General features: G+C 42.0%; 1 protein-coding gene across 7 annotated transcripts in view; it reads left to right on the top strand.

Moving 5' to 3' along the window:
* NKAIN3 (sodium/potassium transporting ATPase interacting 3) overlaps positions 1-21740 on the top strand; it is a 420057-nt gene that overhangs the window by 244926 nt on the left and 153391 nt on the right. For all 7 annotated transcript variants that reach the window (XM_069960007.1, XM_069960002.1, XM_069960003.1 and 4 more), the window contains exon 3: positions 2781-2861. In XM_069960007.1, coding sequence (XP_069816108.1) covers positions 2781-2861 — 81 coding nt within the window. The remainder of the gene's footprint in view (positions 1-2780; positions 2862-21740) is intronic.

Below are 21740 nucleotides of genomic sequence, written 5' to 3'. Positions count from 1 at the left end.
TAATAATACAAAATAATCTCATATTAGACTCCCATCCTGAAAAACAATTCAGAAACTAGACAACTGGAACAGTGTGAAAATGCAACACATAAAAATTCATGTTTAAGGTTAAAGGTCTTACCCAACCAAGCCCAAGATACACAATGCCTACTAAAAATAACATATAAAAATAATGAAACCTAAAAAGCACAGTCAGGCTTATGTTGATTGGGAAGGGGGACATATATTTCTAGGCTACCTGTGTTCTTTTGCATTGGCAACTTTGAATGGCTCCTTCAAATTAAATTTGAAAAAAAAAAATTGTAGTAAGAGTATAAAGCAAGGAAATCTAAAATCTAACTTTTAATAACCTCTAGTTAAAATTTATCAATTAGATAAACAAATTTAATCCAAACATATAAAGAAAAAAAAAATCATCTTACCACCCATTCAATGGTGATGGGTAGATATTCTCTGAGGTGAAGCAGAACATTTGTAACCAGAAGAGGACGCGTCTTTATGCGAATAAATATCCGCCATCGGCTTCTGGAGTCTTCTGGTGTATCATATGGATGAAAAAAGGTGAAAGCACAATAGTATATAGGTATTTGGGACAGCCGATCCCTGACACTACCCTATTACACCCTAATCGTACTGTCTCTTCAGACAGAGCTCCCGTCCTAAGAAGGGCAACTCTAATCCCTAGGGTCCTTGGTTAAACCCTACAGAAAACACTAGTGGCTATGTCTCTGGTAGACAGAGATTAGAGGGGAGATATAGGGAGGTGCAGTATTGTGGATAGCTTTGTGGGTGAGCAGGAGGAGTATGTATTGTATTTTGTGCTTAAAGGGGTAGTGCAGCGCTAAAACATTATTCACAGAATAACACACATTATAAAGTTATACAACTTTGTAATGTATGTTATGTCTGTGAATCGCCCCCTTCCCCGTGTCCCACCACCCCCGCCCGTGTACCCGGAAGTGTGTGGTGCATTATACATACCTGATCCGTGTCGAGGCCGTCCGCCATCTTGTGCCAAACGTCATCTTCAGACGGACGGCCGAATCGCTGCCGCTGTCCCCCCTCCGCCGCGTCACAACTGTGCTCAGCCGTGATTGGCTGAGCATCACTGTGCTCAGCCGATCACGGCTGAGCACAGTTGTTATGCGGCGGAGGGGGGACAGCGGCTGCGATTTAGCCGTCCGTCCGAAGATGACGTTTGGCACAAGATGGTGGACGGCCTTGACACGGATCAGGTATGTATAATGCACCACACACTTCCGGGTACACGGGCTGGGGTGGTGGGACTCGGGAAACAGGGGGATTCACAGACATAACATACATTACAAAGTTGTATAACTTTGTAATGTGTGTTATTCTGTGAATAATTTTTTAGCACCGCACTACCTCTTTAATAGGGACCCAGTGTAGTTACTGGGACAGCGGGGAAGCATCAGTATAGTGCAAGGGAAGGATTTTAAAGATGTTTTTTAGATGCATGTGACAGGGACATGAAAGGGATTGAATATGAGTAGTGAAAGACAGATGAGAGTCGTACATAATCCCAAGGCAACAAGCTTACAGGCAGGATATAATGGTAAAGATGGCAGACAGACAGTCACTGATGTTTTGTAAGAGTACAGGGGGATATCACAGGAGGAGGTTTATAGCTGGGTGTCATCAGTATAGAGATGGTACTAAAAAACAAATTTGCTGATGGTTTGTACAATGGGTAAAGTGTAATGTGAAAAGGAAAGGACACAGAACTAATCCCTGAGAAACACCAACTGTAAGGGGAAGAGAAGATGAGGCGGAGCCAGCAAATGGTACACTTAGGGCCCTTTTCCACGGACCGAACAACGATGTAAACGAGCACCAATCTGCTAGATCGGTGCTCGTTTACCGGGCCTATTTCACAGCCCCGATGATCGTTAAGGGAGGGCTGCAGGGACATTGTTACCGATGTCCTTGCAGCCCTTGCAGCAATACATTACCTTTCTGGGCTTCTCCTGCGCTCTGTCTTCCTCCCCGGGTCCCGCGGCACAGCATCAGCTTCGGTGCGGCCTGACTAAGCTGTCAGACTGCTCAGCCAATCACTGGCCACGGCGGTCCTGGCCTGTGATTGGCTGAGCGGTCTGACTGCTCAGTCAGGCCGCTCCGGAGCTGCTGATGCTGCGAGCGGGACCCAGGGAGGAAGACGGAGCGCAGGAGAAGCCCGGACAGGAAATGTATGCTGCGCTTCTCAAATCATTGGTCGTCCGCCGCGCACCACTATTCCACAGTAGCGATGCGCGGTGGGTGACCGATGATTTTAGGTCTGGCCCTAAATAAACGATTAGCCGATGACACGCTCATCGTCTGATCGTTTTCTCTATTCCACTGTGCGATAATCGGATGAATGGGGCCGAAGGGGGCCAATTCGGCTGATTATCGCTCCCATGGAATAGGCCCCTTAGGGTATGTTCACACTGGGCAAAATGGGCAGAATTCCGCGGCGGGGGGCTCCTGACGTGTCAATTCTTTTAGCCGAGAGCGAAGGAAGCGGAGGAGCGCAAGCCATCCCAGAGAGACACTACATATCTCTGAGGCAAATGGGTCTCTGGAGCTCCCTGTTTTACTCAATGTGAGATGTGCTGGTAATAATTTTATGGAAATCTTGACACTAGTGTAAATAGCACCTCACCCTGTATCCGCAGTCTAAGTGGTCATCAAATACAGGAAAATAGTTGTCATGATATTTACAATCACTGTCATTTCTTGAGTTTATATTCAGAAATTCCATATTTTTTTCTTCTCTTCAGTACACAGTTTGGACAGCATTTTGGGTAGCGTGGAATGTATTTGTCATCTGTTTCTATTTGGAAGTAGGAGGACTTTCAAAGGTAAGACAAAAAAAAGTATTCTTAATAATTTTTTTTTTTTTATTTAAAGTAAAAAAAAAATCTATGTAGTTGCATGGAGAATTCTTGATCACGGAAGGCACTTGACATATAAAACTAATGTTGGCTCTTTAAAAGTGCTAAGAACCACTGAGTGGCTTTATTGTTCCCTCTCCGTTATTGTAGCGGAAGAGTTGATGGTATGGAGCAATATGTGATAGGTTAAAATTTCCATTAAAAATTGAAATTAAAGGTGGCATAGCAGGATTGAAGTATGACAATATACATTTATTTCAGAGCTGGTTAGCCAATATGACCACAAAGGATCCAAGGATAGCTACTGGAGGACACTCCTGCCATTCATCATAGCAGGGAAACTTTATTGAGTTTGGCTCCATCCAAACACCAGCGTGCTGCATTTGATTACTGGTAGCTAAAGAAATTGGATGCATCCCTAAGGCTGCCTGGAAAACATGGTGTTGGCCATAGGCTGTATAAATGTTTTCCAAGACTCCCTAGGGCTGCATCCAACTTCTTGAGATACCAGTAATCAATTGAAGAACGCTGGCATTTGGATGAACCCAAGCAGCTGGAAGCTCACTCATGTCTAGTAGTAAGAGATTAGGAAAAAATTACTTTCCACTTTGGATGGAAAACCAAGTAACCCCAATCAATCACATTTGAAGTTAGTGGAGCCTGTCAGGTGGTAACCGGATCGGTCGTATGTACAAGATTAAGCACAGTGTTGTGGCCTCTGTAATAAACAGATTTGAACATAGCAGATTTCAGAGTTTAGAGTTTCTTTGATGCTTATATCACATACTGGTGGTTTGTTAAATGGGGAACTCTGGATAAGAAAAAACTCGTTTTTTAATAAAAGTACATTAAAAGTTAAATATATGTGTCTATACAATGTATTACTGTAACTGTACAGTTCTGCCACACTGGTAGCTGATAGAAATCCAGGAAGTGAAAAAAAATGGCATCTGTGCAAATCCACATTGTCTCCTGCTCCTTCTGCTATCCCCCCTAGGAGACAAATCTTCCATGCCTCTGTCTCACATTGTGTGTGTTTGCTGAGATCAGGCTGATGATGCAGACAGGGGGCAGGGTGTGATGTCCCATGAGTCTTGGCTGGTTCCCCCAATCCCCTGAGTGATTTACCATCTCTGACCGGCCAGAAGCAGGTGTTGCACTGATTTCTCTAATTGTGTAGAAGTGTGCAGGGAAATTAGGGCTGTGTTAACACATGTTGGAGTGTCATTGCAGTACTGCAGCGTATTCCCAAAAATGATGCAGTAACACAAGTAAATGATGCTAAACGACAGAGAGGATCAGAGCCTTATTGTGGGGCTCAACTTCAAAGATAACAGATGCATGATCATAATATGTGCGTGGAAATGAAAAGAAAAAAAAATCAAAAAGTTCTTTACTTTATTCCAATATTAGCCTTACAGGTAGAGAATACAGTGTGCTGTGTGGTGTTACAGGTAGAGAATACAGTGTGCTGTGTGGTGTTACAGGTAGAGAATACAGTGTGCTGTGTGGTGTTACAGGTAGACAATACAGCGTGCTGTGTGGTGTTACAGGTAGACAATACAGCGTGCTGTGTGGTGTTACAGGTAGAGAATACAGTGTGCTGTGTGGTGTTACAGGTAGAGAATACAGTGTGCTGTGTGGTGTTACAGGTAGACAATACAGCGTGCTGTGTGGTGTTACAGGTAGAGAATACAGTGTGCTGTGTGGTGTTACAGGTAAAGAATACAGTGTGCTGTGTGGTGTTACAGGTAGAGAATACAGCGTGCTGTGTGGTGTTACAGGTAGAGAATACAGCGTGCTGTGTGCTGTTACAGGTAGAGAATACAGTGTGCTGTGTAGTGTTACAGGTAGGGAATACAGTGTGCTGTGTGGTGTTACAGGCAGAGAATACAGCGTGCTGTGTGGTGTTACAGGTAGAGAATACAGCGTGCTGTGTGGTGTTACAGGTAGAGAATACAGTGTGCTGTGTGGTGTTACAGGTAGAGAATACAGTGTGCTGTGTGGTGTTACAGGTAGAGAATACAGCGTGCTGTGTGGTGTTACAGGTAGAGAATACAGTGTGCTGTGTGGTGTTACAGGTAGAGAATACAGCGTGCTGTGTGGTGTTACAGGTAGACAATACAGCGTGCTGTGTGGTGTTACAGGTAGACAATACAGTGTGCTGTGTGGTGTTACAGGTAGACAATACAGCGTGCTGTGTGGTGTTACAGGTAGAGAATACAGCGTGCTGTGTGATTTTACAGGTAGAGAATACAGCGTGCTGTGTGGTGTTACAGATAGAGAATACAGTGCGCTGTGTGATGTTACAGATAGAGAATACAGTGCGCTGTGTGGTGTTACAGGTAGAGAATACAGTGTGCTGTGTGGTGTTACAGGTAGAGAATACAGTGTGCTGTGTGGTGTTACAGGTAGAGAATACAGTGTACTGTGTGGTGTTACAGGTAGAGAATACAGTGTGCTGTGTGGTGTTACAGGTAGAGAATACAGCGTGCTGTGTGGTGTTACAGGTAGAGAATACAGTGTGCTGTGTGGTGTTACAGGCAGACAATACAGCGCGCTGTGTGCTGTTACAGGTAGAGAATACAGCGTGCTGTGTGGTGTTACAGGTAGAGAATACAGTGTGCTGTGTGCTGTTACAGGTAGAGAATACAGCGTGCTGTGTGGTGTTACAGGTAGAGAATACAGTGTGCTGTGTGGTGTTACAGGTAGAGAATACAGTGTGCTGTGTGGTGTTACAGGTAGAGAATACAGTGTGCTGTGTGCTGTTACAGGTAGAGAATACAGTGTGCTGTGTGGTATTACAGGTAAAGAATACAGTGTGCTGTGTGGTGTTACAGGTAGAGAATACAGTGTGCTGTGTGGTATTACAGATAGACAATACAGCGCGCTGTGTGCTGTTACAGGTAGAGAATACAGCGTGCTGTGTGGTGTTACAGGTAGACAATACTGTGCGCTGTGTGCTGTTACAGGTAGAGAATACAGCGTGCTGTGTGGTGTTACAGGTAGAGAATACAGTGTGCTGTTACAGGTAGAGAATACAGCGTGCTGTGTGGTGTTACAGGTAGAGAATACAGTGTGCTGTGTGGTGTTACAGGTCGAGAATACAGTGTGCTGTGTGGTGTTACAGGTAGAGAATATAGTGTGCTGTGTGCTGTTACAGGTAGAGAATACAGTATGCTGTGTGGTGTTACAGGTAGAGAATACAGTGTACTGTGTGGTGTTACAGGTAGAGAATACAGTGTGCTGTGTGGTGTTACAGGTAGAGGAAACAGCGTGCTGTGTGGTGTTACAGGTAGAGAATACAGTGTGCTGTGTGGTGTTACAGGTAGAGAATACAGTGCTGTGTGGTGTTACAGGTAGAGAATACAGTGTGCTGTGTGGTGTTACAGGTAAAGAATACAGTGTGCTGTGTGGTGTTACAGGTAGAGAATACAGTGTGCTGTGTGGTGTTACAGGTAGAGAATACAGTGCGCTGTGTGATGTTACAGACAGAGAATACAGTGTGCTGTGTGGTGTTACAGATAGAGAATACAGTGTGCTGTGTGGTGTTACAGGTACAGAATACAGTGCGCTGTGTGATGTTACAGATATAGAATACTGTGTGCTGTGTGGTGTTACAGGTAGAGAATACAGTGTGCTATGTGGTGTTACAGGTAGAGAATACAGTGTGCTATGTGGTGTTACAGGTAGAGAATACAGTGCGCTGTGTGATGTTACAGATAGAGAATACATTGTGGTGTTACAGGTAGAGAATACAGCGTGCTGTGTGGTGTTACAGGTAGAGAATACAGTGTGCTGTGTGGTGTTACAGGTAGAGAATACAGCGTGCTGTGTGGTGTTACAGGTAGAGAATACAGTGTGCTGTGTGGTGTTACAGGTAGAGAATACAGTGAGCTGTGTGGTGTTACAGGTAGAGAATACAGTGTGCTGTGTGGTGTTACAGGTAGAGAATACAGCGTGCTGTGTGGTGTTACAGGTAGAGAATACAGCGTGCTGTGTGGTGTTACAGGTAGAGAATACAGTGAGCTGTGTGGTGTTACAGGTAGAGAATACAGCGTGCTGTGTGGAGTTACAGGTAGAGAATACAGCGTGCTGTGTGGTGTTACAGGTAGAGAATACAGTGTGCTCTGTGGTGTTACAGGTAGAGAATTCAGCGTGCTGTGTGGGTGGGTAGGACAACAATGAAATAATAAATTACTGCAAATAATTCAGTAACACAATGAAACTGCAATGTGTGAACACAGCCGAGATGTTCTGCAACAGCTTTGGCCGGGGAATGGGCAGGGTGGAGGACTGTGATGAACAGCTGAGGGAAAGCATTGCATTCTGGAACCTGTAGTACTGTGTACAACTGATAAACCAGGAAGTGCAGAAACACAAAACAGAGCAAACCCCCCCAAAACAAATGGATTTTTGGTAGTTTAAAAAATGGAATAGATAAGTAAGTAATGCTTTATGCTTCTGCAGAAGTTTCATTTTTTTAACCACTACCTGGAGTTCCCCTTTAAGATCTAAAATGTCTCTTGAGATATATATATATATATATATATATATATATATATATATATATATGTTACCTGGTGTGGCTAAATATTATGGTAACATTAATAATAAATGTGCAGATTACATTGGTAAAGGAACAGATCGCTTTATATGACCCATTACATGTAGAACTTTGTACATGTAGTACACAACTCTGCTGCCGTTACCTCTACGTGACTCAAACAGTGGGACATGTTTAATGAATTTGTTCAGATTTTTCCCTTGTCGCTTTTGTCTTTCCCAGGTTGATTGAATTTCCACAGATTGTTTAGTCTTATCAGAAATGGCGTGCTTTCTGTGCATGAAACTGCAGACAGGGTCTCAGTGAAATCAATGGCTGTCAAACTGCATAAAGTCTGAATAATATACATGAATTATTTAAGAGATGGTTAAGTTGTAAAAGTCAGGTTATCCTTGCAGTGTCCCTTGTCAGCAATCCACAGTGTTTTTCAATACCACAGGCAGCAATTTACGGAAAAGATTAGACCAGTTTCCTTATGTAACTGGCATGTTTTCTGATACCAGGTGTCAGAGGGACATATAATATAATGCATTATTTTATTCATAAGGAAAACACCTGAGTCTCAATTCAACGTATTTTTTTACTTGACAGACTGATAAAACATGGTTGGTATCACGTACACACATCTTCAGCACATGACGGGCACTGCATGGTATTAATCTATTTCCACCTGTTCTATATTCCATTTATCTCCCACCTGGGATGCAAATACACTCTGACACCACTTATTGAATATGGGCGATAAGTCCCCTACACACACTGTACACACACATACTGTACATATATTCATATACACTTACACACTTATACACACAAACACTCATACACCCCCTCTGCCTAGCACATGGGCTGGATCGTTAAGGCACCTGTGCAATGTTCAGACAGGAGAAAATTTTCATTGGCATTCCTAATGATGAAGAGGGTGGGGAGGAGGGGCGGAGGAGTAAAGTTGTTTGTTTAGGAAAATAACTGCATCACCTGCCAAACGGACCCCGGACCCCATACAAGCGGTTTGGGGGGGGGGGTTAGATTGTGGGTACAGAGTCGCTTTAAGACCATACAATGAGCAAACTTATAAAACTCATAAGTTTTAATAGAAAAGCTGCCATGGTGTAGTAGTATTAGTAGGGATAGTAGTATTAGTAGTAGTAGTAGAATAATAGTAGTAGTGAATATTAACCCCTTAAGGTCAAAGCCAATTTTCGTTTTTGCACTTTTGCTTTTTCCACTTTATGTTTAAAAGTCCATAGCGCTTGCATTTTTTCACCTAGAGACGTATATGAGCGCTTATTTTTTGTGAAACCAATTGTACTTTGCAATGACAGGCATTATTTTTCCATAACATATGCTGCAAAACCGGAAAAAAATCATTGGCGCTGTCAAATTGAAAAAAAAAAGGAATTTGTTTTGATTTCGGCGAGTTTTGCATTTACGCCGTTCGCCCTGTGGTAAAACTGACTGGTTATGCATGTTTCTCAAGTCGTTACGATTACAACGATATATAACATGTATAACGTTTATATTATCTGATGGCCTGTAAAAGATTCAAACCATTGTTAACAAATATATGTTCCTTAAAATCGCTCTATTCCCATGCTTACAGCGCTTTTATCCTTTGGTCTATGGGGCTGTTTGAGGTGTCATTTTTTGCGCCATGATGCGTTCTTTCTATCGGTACCTTGATTGCGCATATACGACTTTTTGATCACTTTTTATTACATTTTTTCTGGATTTGATGCGACCAAAAATGCGCAATTTTGCACTTTGGAATTTTTTTTGCGCTTACGCCGTTTACCGTGCGATATTAGTAATGTGATTAATTAATAGTTCGGGCGATTACGCGTGCAGCGATACCAAACATGTTTGTTTATTTGTTTATTTATTTATTTATATTTATAAAATGGGAAAGGGGGGGTGATTTGGACTTTTAATAGGGGAGGGGATTTTTTATTAATAAAAAAACATTTTTACTTTTTTTTTTTACTGTAACTAGAAGCCCCCCTGGGGGACTTGTATATAAACAGCAATGATCTCTCATAGAGATCAATGCTGTGTATATACACAGCAAAGATCGATGAGATCGATCATAGATTTCTATGGCCTGTTGCAGGCCATAGCAATCTATTGCTGAGCCGGGATCAGCGTCATTGCGACGCTGAGGCCCGGCACGGGCAGAAGAACGGATCTCCCCCCTGCGATCGCATTGTGGGGGGGAGATCCGTCCCACTAGACACCAGGGATGTGAGGTCTGAAGCCTCTAAGTGCAGCTGTCAGGTTTGACAGCTGCACTTAGAGGCTTAATTAGCCGGCGCGGCAACGGGACCCGCGCCGGCTAATAGAGGCACTGCCCGGCTGCACATGTCAGCCGGGATCAGCGCCGTTCAGAGCGGGGTCCCGGCGGGACCCCGCTCTGAACACCCCCGGCGGCACCATGATGTATCAGATACGTCATGGGTCGCTAAGGGGTTAAACAGATGGTGCTGATCGGAGTGCACATGTGCAAAGGTCCTAAACCAACGTGGAAGTCCAGAGCGATGCTAGCATATCTCAATGTGTACCATGTTTTAAGCATCCTGGAGGTTTGAAAAAGAGAGCCCAGTGCTCTTGAAACGCGTTACCTGTGGATATACACCAATAAAATTTGCTTCTATATTTATGTTCTGTGCGGGGACACATCTCCCTTTTTCATTTGGATTCTACGTAATCAAGATGGCGGCGTCCCCCGGCCTTGCTGAACCAAACAAGAGGAAAAGGTAAAGTACAAGATATGGACTGCAAAGGCAGTCTGTATCTTCATTTTGTCTATTTATGAAGATACAGACTGCCTTTGCAGTCTGTATCTTTTCCTTTCTGCAATCCTCTTGTTTGGTGCAGCAAGGCCGGCGCCGCCATCTTGATTTAGTTATTTGTGTTCCAGCTGTGGAACGCAAGTGGCGTCATCAAGTTGGCGGCGCCCGGCATTGCCGCTCTGCATGACGGGAGTTTCCTGTCTCACGCCGAAAGTAAAAAGTGAATAATTTAAAAACGCAGGTTTAAAAATAATTAATTATATTTACAAATATTAATAAAATATTTATTTACATCTAATTAGGGGAATTTTTTATTTTTTATTTTAGTCCATGATTGGTCCTCTTTAATGAAGCTAGCTCAGCTCCATAGCTCACTTCAAAGACCATCTAGCTTAGCGGTATATCATGGGTCCTTAAGGGGTGAATATGGCAAAATGTAAAGTTACGCACTTGGGCCATAGAAATGATAATATGCTAAAAAATAAAACGTCTTTGAATCTCCCTAATAGGTTTATTCTAGTTACCTTTAAAAGCTATGCACACCATTGCAAAGTTTTTTTTGTAATTAATTAATTTTGCAATATTCCTTATTTTATTTTTTCTAATATTATCTGCAATGTTTCTTAATACAAATTCTTTTTCCTAAGGCTCTTATCAGACTGTAAATCCATGGTAACAGACAACAAGCCAACTCTGTGCAGGCTTCTCATGTAGTCCTATCCCCTTCCCCCGGACTCTGTGCTTTGCTGTCCTATCATTTGTATGTTACTTCCTTCCTCTGTCCTCTATGTCTTGCCATCTTACAAACTGTACAGTATGTTAACATATAGAATGGGAGAAATGGAAGCAAGTATGATTGCAGAATAAACAGAAGTTTTTTATTGCCAGTTACAGATGCACACAGTCAGCATAAAAGCTATAGAAACAACTTGAGACCTTGCAAAATTGCTTCATTTTTCATCTTCAGTTGCACTAGAAGAATAAAAAAAAGTTGTTGTTTTTTCTATCTAGAAACGTGGTTAAAACAATGGAAACTGCTATTCAATGTTTCTAACTGTAAAATAATGCAATTGGAGTGAAGGAATCTCTCTGACTATCTTATTGGCAGTTTCGTGTTAGCAAAGACTTCAGAAGAGAAGGATTTAGCGGTAGTAATTTCTGAATGAGTAAACAGTGGAACCAGGTGGTGGGGAAAGATAATTGTATGCTGGACTGTATATAGTAGCCAGAGGTGTAACCAGTAGGAAGAGGGAGACTGTGATCCCTCTGTATAGAGCTCTAGTGAGACCACATCTAGAATACTGTGTCTAGTTCTGGAGACCTCACCTACAAAAGGATATTAATAAAATAGAACAGGTCCAAAGACGGTCTACAAAAATGGTGGAAACCTTTAGATGTCAAATAGTTAAGGTTCAAGAGGGATTTTTTTTTTTAAAATAAAACCTTAACACAAAACAAGGTAGCACAATCAGAAGCCATACCAGGAAAAAGTACTAGATGCTTGGAACAAAGTCCCAGGAGATGTGGTTGGTAAATCCACAATAACAAAATATAAACCTACCTGGGATAAACATATATTTATCCAAGATCTGTCCTGCTGTCTGTTAGGTAGGTGATGCAGTTATTGTCCTAAAAAACAACTTTTAAACTGGCAGCCCTGTGCCCAATGGCTGTAGCTTACATTGTGTATGCATTAGGCTGGCACAATCTCTCTGTCCCTCCTCCCCACCCTCCTCATCAATAGGAATGCTCCAGGCAGATTATCTCCTATTCCTCAGCTGTGTGAATACTGAACATGGGCTGGATCGTTAAGGCACCTGTGCAATGTTCAGACAGGAGAAAAAAGTTTCAGTGGCATTCCTAATGATGAGGAGGGTGGGGGGGAGGGACGGAGGGGTGATGCAAGGTTAGGGCACAGATACTGTAAGCCACGGTCGTTGAGCATGGGGCTGCAAGTTTAAGAGTTCTTTTTTAGGACAATAACTGCTTCACCTGCCGAACAGACGCCAGGACAGATCTTGGATTAAAAGCAGCTATCTGAAGGTACAAGTGGTTTGGGGGGGACAGATTGTGGGCACAGAGTTGTTTTAAATAATAAAAGGGCAGACTAGGTTGACCCAGTGGTCTTTTTTTTCTGCCGACAATCCTCTATGTTTCTAAGTGTACTTAGCCTTTTGGAGTAAGTGATACGCTTTTAATATATCGAAGCAATCAGTATGTCTCTGACTTCCATTTTCATTTCAAATGTTTTTAAACAAAAAAAAAATGTGGTTGTGAAGGGTTATATTGTCCTTAAATGCCTGCTTATGAAAACTCAATGCGTAGTACTTATGAAGGAAGAAAAGTAACAAGGTCTTAGAACATTTCTGGCTTAGGGCACACATTGTTTCTTTTTCGGCCCCACCAGCTAATTGCAAAAAGAACGGATTCTGTATTTGTGCTAGATATATTGCATTGGTTGTTTATACAAGATAGTATGGGTTTTCTTGATAGAAGTATTATGACTCACTGCCCAGTGACCTTTACAGTACAGAGGTCAAAGGGATCATGAGTATTAATTATGAGGCCTCTATGATGTAGTTACAGCATACTTGTTTCCATCAAATTGTTAATGTAAAGGGTAAGGAGGCACCTAGGGAGTGATTCACAATAAATAGTTTAACATCAAAAGCAGATTATTGGAAATAATGTAACCTGCCTATTGATCTTCATAAGACGTCCTTCTGTTCTGCTTTAATGAAACATTCCACTATTGACATCGCACTGTCTGAAGTCATGCATGCAAAAACTGAAGTGGAGCCAAGGAGCCGACGTGTAATTCTCACAATTAGTAGATGGCAACTTCCCAAATATAGGGAATTAAATTGAGAGCCTTCCATGTATTGATTAAGTAATGTATTGAAGTACTCATTTGTGGCTAAGAAGCCAATACATCTTTTGATCATTGCCCATTTTTCTTTGATGCATTTCAATTGCTACAATTGAGGTAAGCTCTGAAAGCAATAACGGAGGGCAATTAATTACGTCTGTATGTTCTGTGAGGTTCGGATGTTTCTGGAAGTTATGAAAGTTTAAATATAAATATCCGTCAGGTGGAATTTTAGCAGTTGTTTTATGTTGTTGTATGTTTTAGTCTGTGGAGAAAGAAAGGAGTAGTCACAGGTTCTATAAGCCATGTAATTTATAGCTGGCGGAGTTTGGGGGAAAATGCGCTTCAAGTGACATCCGGCTGAAATAGAATGTGGGTCTGCGGGGTGTGGGGTTTTTCTTTTATTAAAATTTCCGCTTGCAGGGAAAAGTGGACATGTGTGAATGGCAAATACCTATGTCAGGGTAAGATTATTGGGTGCTGCCTGTTCGTACCTGCAGCCTTTCCCCTCTTACTCTCCAGGCCCTCTTATAAGAAAGTATGGATGTAAGGATGCATGAATAAAGATATATGGATGTGGATGTAAGGATGTATGAATAAAGATATATGGATGTGGATGTAAGGATCTATGGATAAAGATATATGGAGATGGATGTAAGGATACAGATATATGGATGTAAGGATGTATGGATGTGGATGTAAGGATCTATGGATAAAGATATATGGATGTGGATGTAAGGATCTATGAATAAAGATATATGGATGTGGAGGTAAAGATGTCTGGTTAAACATGTATGGATGTGGATGTAAGGATACAGATATATGGATGTAAGGATGTATGGATGTGGATGTAAGGATGTATGAATAAAGATGTATGGATGTAGAAGTGATGTATGGATGTGGATGTAAGAATGTATGGATACAGATAGATGGATGTAGATGTATGGATATAGATATATGGATGTGAATGTAAGGATGTATGAATACAGATATAAGGATGTGGATGTAAGGATCTATGGATAAAGATGTATGGATGTGGATGTAAGGATAAAAATGTATGGATGTGGATGTAAGGATGAAAATGTATGGATGTGGATGTAAGGATGTGTGGATGGGGATGGAAGGATGTACGGATAAAGATGTATGGATGTAGATATAAGGATGTATGGATATAGATATATGGACGTGGATATATGGGTAAAGATGTATGGATGTGGATGTATGGATGAGGATGTATGGATACAGATGTAAGGATGTATGGATGTGGATGTATGAATAAAGATGTATGGATACAGATGTACAGATGTATGGATGTGGATGTATGGATAAAGCTGTATGGTTGTAGCTTTTGTGATTTATTCATGAATGTCTCATAGCAGAATGGTGATAATCTGCAGTCTATTCCCATAAGTAACCAAGAGAATTTTCAGAGTCACTCCGTACAGTATATAAGTGGAGAATAGACATGGATTTACTCCGGGTTAGCCTACAACAATAATGCTGAGTTGTTTTTATCTAGTTTCACCCTGTGTGTTACTGACTTATGTATAAGAGAAGAATTTCACCTTTACATACAAGCCGTACAGCCTCTATAGATATTTATGGAGATGATTCATGGAGACAGTCTACCCATGAAGCAATGGTCTTTCTACATGGCCCGATATTGGTCTGTGCAAGGCCAGGTTCACATTGTGTAAAAATGGCATCCATCTTTCATAACAACGACTGCCATTGTGCAAATTACGTCTGTTATTTGCATAATAATGCCCATTGTTATGAAAGATGGCCATCATTTATACACAGTGTGAGTCTAGCCAAAAGATGCAAGCGAGCAGCAATCAGTGAGATCAGCACTTATTTGTAGCGCCTTTAGAAGGCACAATTCATTTCCAGCTTGGCCAAACAAATGGTCACTCGGTTGATCGCATCTTTTGTGCGGGTGGTAATATTTAACGCTATCGGCAACTGATCTTCATGTGTTACAATTTACCACCCGTTTTACCGCTCCTCGGCTGATCAGCGACACTTTTATATGGGCTGATTATTTCTAACAACGCTCTTTGCCGTTCGGCCCATGTAAAAGAGCCTTTAGGAGAAAGTATCTCTACACATAGGGAGTATGATGGAACATACCATAATATTTTTTGGTCAGATTCTCATAGAATCCAGCAGTTGTTTACGCCTTTATGAAGTGGCAGGACAGTAGAGCCCTCATGGACCTTCTTAGCAACCCTAAATGTATCAATGTACTGCTCCCTTGCTGCTTTTTACATCTCACAATACTTACAGGTGTCATTGTCACAATATAACCAGTGTCATTCACTTCTTGTGAACAGAGCCTTATGCTGGGTTTACACGGAGCGATAATTCGCCCGATCGTACGATCATAACGATCAGCGTTTAGATGTTTTGCGATCGTTTAAGCCTATCTCGCACATAGGTAAAATCAGTGAACGACTGTTTACACGGAACGATCGGCAAATATTTTGCGAAGGACGATTTAAGAGCAAGTTAAAAGATCAAAATGAACGTTCGCTGCGTTTACACATACGATTATCGTTCGAATTCAATCATTATCGTGCAAATTCGCACGATAATCGTTCCGTGTAAACCCAGCATTATGGTGCGTTTACACAGACAGATTTATCTGACAGATCTTAAAAGCCAAAGACAGGAATGGACTATAAACACGGAACAGGTCATAAAGGAAAACTGAAATCTCTCCTCTTTTCAAGTCCATTCCTGGCTTTGGCTTCAAAAATCTGTCAGATAAATCTTTCTGTGTAAACACACCATTAGACTGTTCAATTATTAGTTTTAGCTGTGTTATTAGAAAGTCCTTCTTGTTAAGCAGAGTTTGTGTTGTTTGTGCCCTTTCCTTAATGTAAGGTTTGTTTGTTGCAGAATAAAGATTGAGGTTTTTGAGACCTTATTCACTCCATTGTACTATTCTTTGTAGCAAGTTTTTTTCTTTTTATTGCGGCATCGAGGCCGTAACTCTGCAACCAATTTGCTACAATTAAACATGGTCCAGGTCATTGTACCATGCGATGTGCCCCCATGGGCTGATAAACGTCAGCTCTGTGTATTTGTGTTTCATCTCTCTAGCTGAGACTTCCATCCTAATTTTAAAGTTTAGTGTGAAGAGCACAGCGGCGGATTATTTTACCAACAAAGAGGTTAACTGCTTTGTGATTAAGCTCCTGCCTTACCATGCTTTATTAATGACTCTCCTGTTTGTTGTTTGGCAAGGCAAAACAAACTGTATTATTATACGGCAACAAACCTCGCCGCATTAGAAAAATAATAAGGGGAAAAAACAAATGAATTTTTCTGCACACATTATTCCTCCAGACAGTCCCTTTCAGTGATAGTTATACATTTTAATCATGGAACCATTTCACGCCTTTAAAATACAATCATTCCTTCCTTCGTTACTTCCTCCTTTCCTCTTTTTTTTTTTTTTTAAGTTCTGTGTATTGTCAGTAAACAAGAAAACATCATTGTTATTTGTGTAGCAGGCACTTATTAATCTGTCATCACATATATACCACTTGTACGACTTGTCACATTAAGGGCAAAGATGAAATGTGTGGGATTCTATGCTTCTCGTTAGAGCAAGAGGGGAAAGTTCATTTGCTTTAAAATCGAGAAAATCTACAGACTGTTCTGTATTCTGAAATGTAGCTGATTTGAGATGGTGTTCCTTTCTTAGGAGTCATAGAGATTTAGGCTATGTTCACACAGCGTAAAAGTACGCCTGTTGTTGCAATCGGCAACAATGGTCGTACTTTGTAGGCATAGCTACGCTGCATTTTCTTTTATGGGATCCTGGTCGAAGCGTATACACATAGTATACACTCGGAACGGCCGATACAATACGCCATGTGAACATAGCCCCAAAGTGTATATATATATATATATATATATATATATACACACACAGTGGTGCCTTGGATTACAAGCATTATTTGTTCCAGGACCATGCTTGTAATCCGAATCACTGTTAAGAAATCATTGAAATGCAGACAAATGGTTCCACACCCCAAAAGTAATGATTTTTTAAATTCTGAATAACATGTAAAGCTAATGAAACAAACATTTAGATGGCTGGATATGTCATATTATAAGTTACTGTACAGTATAGCAATCAGCATGTGGAGTATAATGTATAGTAAGTCCATAAACCTGAAAAAACTGCTGAAGTCTGTAGATACAGGATGGATTTGCACATCCCCATAATGCACTAGTGTAGTACAACAGAGGTCTGTGAGGCCACATGACAGCAATGGGGAAGGGGTGTGCTCAGCATGGACTAATCAGGGAGTGAGAATCACAGAGCTGTGCTGGAGGACAGTGACAGAAACTTCTATACAGCAGTGTGAGCGGCTAAGTGTAAGTGCAGGCACATTATAGCAGGAATGGAGAGGATGGGAAACACAAGGTCTGAGAGAGACTGCAGGTAGCATGAAGGAATGAGCAGAGTGTAGGGTGAGCACAGTAAAGCAGCACACTCTGTCCAGGGAGAGAGGGGTTACAGCTATGGAGAGATTACCTCCACAGTCCTGTCCCCTGATGTAAGCCCCAGCATGAAGTGGATCTGCTATGATCCGGAAGGTGAGGGAGACTTCCTGGGTCAGAGTACAGGGCTGTAAACCACGCTATGCAGACTATGCCCCTCCCCCGCTCCCCCTCCCACCCAGTACAAGGAGCTCTTAAACCAAAGCAATGCTCTTATTCCAAGTTACAATTTTGAAAAACTGTAAGTTCTTCTTGCAAAACGCTCTCAATAGAAGTTACTGTTAAACCAACGTATTACTATATATCAGTCTCAATCGTCTACCTAGTATTGTGTAGCTGCTCCCTTATGCCACCATAAAAGGTTATCTACACCCTTAGGCTATGTTTCTATTATGTACTGATAAGCGCAAAGAACAGCCATTGTTGTCAAACAACGTCCAGAATTGATGTTCATGATCATTAATTCCGGCTGTTGTTTTACCACTACGCCTGTTGGTTGCGATCTTTAGTACGTTGTTGGAACATAGCCTAGGGGTGTGAATATGTTCTCACCTGTTGAACCAAAGACCTCTAGATGTATCTTCAGCTATGTGGCACCAAGTTGTTAAGAGGAGATCCTGGTCAAGGAGGATCCTCCAGCTGTTGTGAAACTCCAATACCAATTACAACTCTCAAGGCTTTAGGTGTCCAGGCAGGATGGGAAATTTGCAACAGCTTTTCCACCACTGCCATAGATTACTCATCTGCATGATGTAAAAGGAAATGTGATTCATTGAATAAGTCACTTGCATCGTGGGCCAATGGTCCAGTTCTCACCAGTCTTCAACAATACCGCCCCTTATACAGCAAGCTGTGATATTCTGTGTGTTTTCACCCCTTTCTATAATGGCCAACCTTAACCTTTTCATAGGTTTGTGCTATGGTAGCTCTTATATAGGATAAGAAGAAATTGGATAGTTTTAGGTTCTTACTCGCATCAATAAGCCTTAGACCCCATCACTAGTTCACTAGTTGTTCTCCCTTGTCCTGACTACTGCATATTGAGACCACCCTACCAGACCCTCTGGCCCAGTCATCCAGCTTCTACCATTTGGTGCTGGTCAAAATGGCGGTGCTACCACATACCCCATTCTAAGTCAGTAGGGTCAGTTGGGCACATTTTCCTGGTCCGGCACTGCTCTCATGGTTTCCGTTGCAATAGAAGCTATGATGGTAGCCTTAGACTGTCCAATTAATATCAGTTTTAGGTAGAACTGACTTTTCAGAAGTTTTAAGTTGTTTTATTAGAAAATTCTTCTTGTTAAGCAGAGTTTGTGTTGTTTGTGCCCTTTCCTTTATGTAAGGTTAGTTTGTTCCAGAAACGCTTTATGAGCAAGTTTGTACAAGATATGTGATACCCGATCCTCATTAATATGGGGGTTGTGATCAAATGTTCTGTCAACATTATTCACTCTCCTTGGTTTGTGATGTGAGGAACAGGATCAATGCCATCCTTTGTGGCTACATCTAGCTGTCTGCAGTTACTGTTATTGCATCACGTGACTATCATAGATACTTTATTAGAGCAGCAATAACCTCAGGCTTGTCATTCATATTTTATGTTGTATCAGACTGTCAATGACAAGATGCAATGTGTTTCTTCAAATCTTATTCAAATGAGTGAAAACAATTTACTGTGGTATTTGTACACGCTGATGAATATCTCCCATCCTCTCCTTTAACTTCCAAGACTGTGCACTCCTTCTGAGCTTCATGCTTTGATAACAGCAGGTGAGAAGTTGCATCTCATAAAGCTGTAATTAAAGTGGGTTATTGTCTCAAATTCACTTTATTGTGAGAAATGCCATTTTATTCCATGTCTAATAGAAGTTATTTTCTATCTCATCATTAACCTGTGTTCGAAAAGAGGGCTGTAAATAAAGGACAGCGTTTTTATTGCATTTATATTGTATACTAGAAAATGTACCCGGCTCTGCCCGGGTATAAAGTGTCAGTGTGTTAATTAGATTTGTTCTAAGGTGCCCAGGAGGCCAAGCTAAAGGTATTGTTTCATCTGAGTTAATCAGTGGAATTAGTGTATACCTGTAGTGCATAGTTTTGGGGTCCTGTATACCTGTAGTGTATAGTTTGGGGTCCTGTATACCTGTAGTATATAGTTGGTGGAGGTCCTGTATACCTGAAGTATATAGTTGGTGGAGGTCCTGTATACCTGTAGTATATAGTTTTGGGGTCCTGTATACCTGTAGTGTAAAGTTTGGGGTCCTGTATACCTGTAGTATATAGTTTTGTGGAGTTCCCGTGCACTTGTAGTGTATAGTTTCGGGGTCCTGTATACCTGTAGTGTCCTGTATACCTGCAGGGTTGTATTTACCCGTATGGCAGTGTTTTTCAGTCACAGTGTGTCGGTATTGGTCATGTCTGGTATGGGGGTGTTATCCAGTCACAGTATGGCGGTATTGGTCAGGTCTGGTGTGGCGGTGTTATCCAGTCACGGTATGGTGGTATTGGTCAGGTCTGGTATAGCGGTGTTATCCAGTCACAGTATGGCAGTATTGGTCAGGTCTGATATGATGGTGTTATCCAGTCACACTATGGTGGTATTGGTCAGGACTGGTGTGGCGGTGTTACCCAGTCACAGTTTGCCGGTATTGGTCAGGTCTGGTATGGTATTGTTATCCAGTCACAGTATGGCGGTATTGGTCAGGTCTGGTATGGCAGTGTTATCCAGTCACAGTATGGCGGTATTGGTCAGGTCTGGTATGACAGTGTTATCCAGTCACAGTATAGCGGTATTGGTCAGGTCTGGTGTGGCGGTGTTATCCATTCACAGTATGGCGGTATTGGTCAGGTCTTATATGACAGTGTTATCCAGTCACAGTATGGCGGTATTGGTCAGGTCTGGTATGACAGTGTTATCCAGTCACAGTATGGCGGTATTGGTCAGGTCTGGTGTGGCAGTGTTATCCAGTCACAGTATGGCGGTATTGGTCAGGTCTGGTGTGGCAGTGTTATCCAGTCACAGTATGGCGGTATTGGTCAGGTCTGGTGTGGCGGTGTTACCCAGTCACAGTATGGTGGTATTGGTCAGGTCTGGTATGGAGGTGTTATCCAGTCACAGTATGGCGGTATTGGTCAGGTCTGACAGTGTTATCCAGTCACAGTATGGCGGTATTGGTCAGGTCTGGTATGACAGTGTTATCCAGCACAGTATGGCGGTATTGGTCAGGTCTGGTGTAGCAGTGTTACCCAGTCACAGTTTGGTATACCTGTTGTGCTCTGTATATACATGTACTGTATGGATGGAGTAGGGGGTCCTGTATATACATGTACTGTATAGATGGAGTAGGGGGCCCTGTATATACATGTACTGTATAGATGGAGTAGGGGGCCCTGTATATACATGTACTGTATAGATGGAGTAGGGGGCCCTGTATATACATGTACTGCATAGATGGAGTAGGGGGTCCTGTATATACATGTACTGTATAGATGGAGTAGGGGGCCCTGTATATACATGTACTGTATAGATGGAGTAGGAGGTCCTGTATATACATGTACTGTATAGATGGAGTAGGGGGTCCTGTATATACATGTCCTGTATAGATGGAGTAGGGGGTCCTGTATATACATGTACTGTATAGATGGAGTAGGGGGCCCTGTATATACATGTACTGTATAGATGGAGTAGGGGGCCCTGTATATACATGTACTGTATAGATGGAGTAGGGGGCCCTGTATATACATGTACTGTATAGATGGAGTAGGGAGTCCTGTATATACATGTACTGTATAGATGGAGTAGGGGGTCTACCAGTTATTACTGTGGATGTTGTGAGGCAGCTTCCCTAGCAACCATTGCTCCCTGTGAAAATGGAAGCAGTAATCCTATTGGTTGCTAAGGCTCCAGCTGCCATGTCTGCTGCAGCTAATTATATCACCTGTGTTTGCAGTGAGGAGATTTTCCCATTCATCTCTATGGGGCGCCTCTCTTTCCCCTCCCCCTCCCCTCCTGTACATCTGGCGGGGACGGGACCTTCGCAATAACCTTCCCGAGCACCCAATGTATCTGTGTGCCAAATTTGGGGTCAAACAGTTCAGGC

The sequence above is a fragment of the Dendropsophus ebraccatus genome, chromosome 2, assembly GCF_027789765.1.
Source record: "Dendropsophus ebraccatus isolate aDenEbr1 chromosome 2, aDenEbr1.pat, whole genome shotgun sequence".
NCBI classification, from domain to species: Eukaryota; Metazoa; Chordata; class Amphibia; order Anura; family Hylidae; genus Dendropsophus; species Dendropsophus ebraccatus.
Note: the sequence above shows the minus strand (reverse complement) of the source record. Positions and strands in the feature narration are given on the sequence as shown.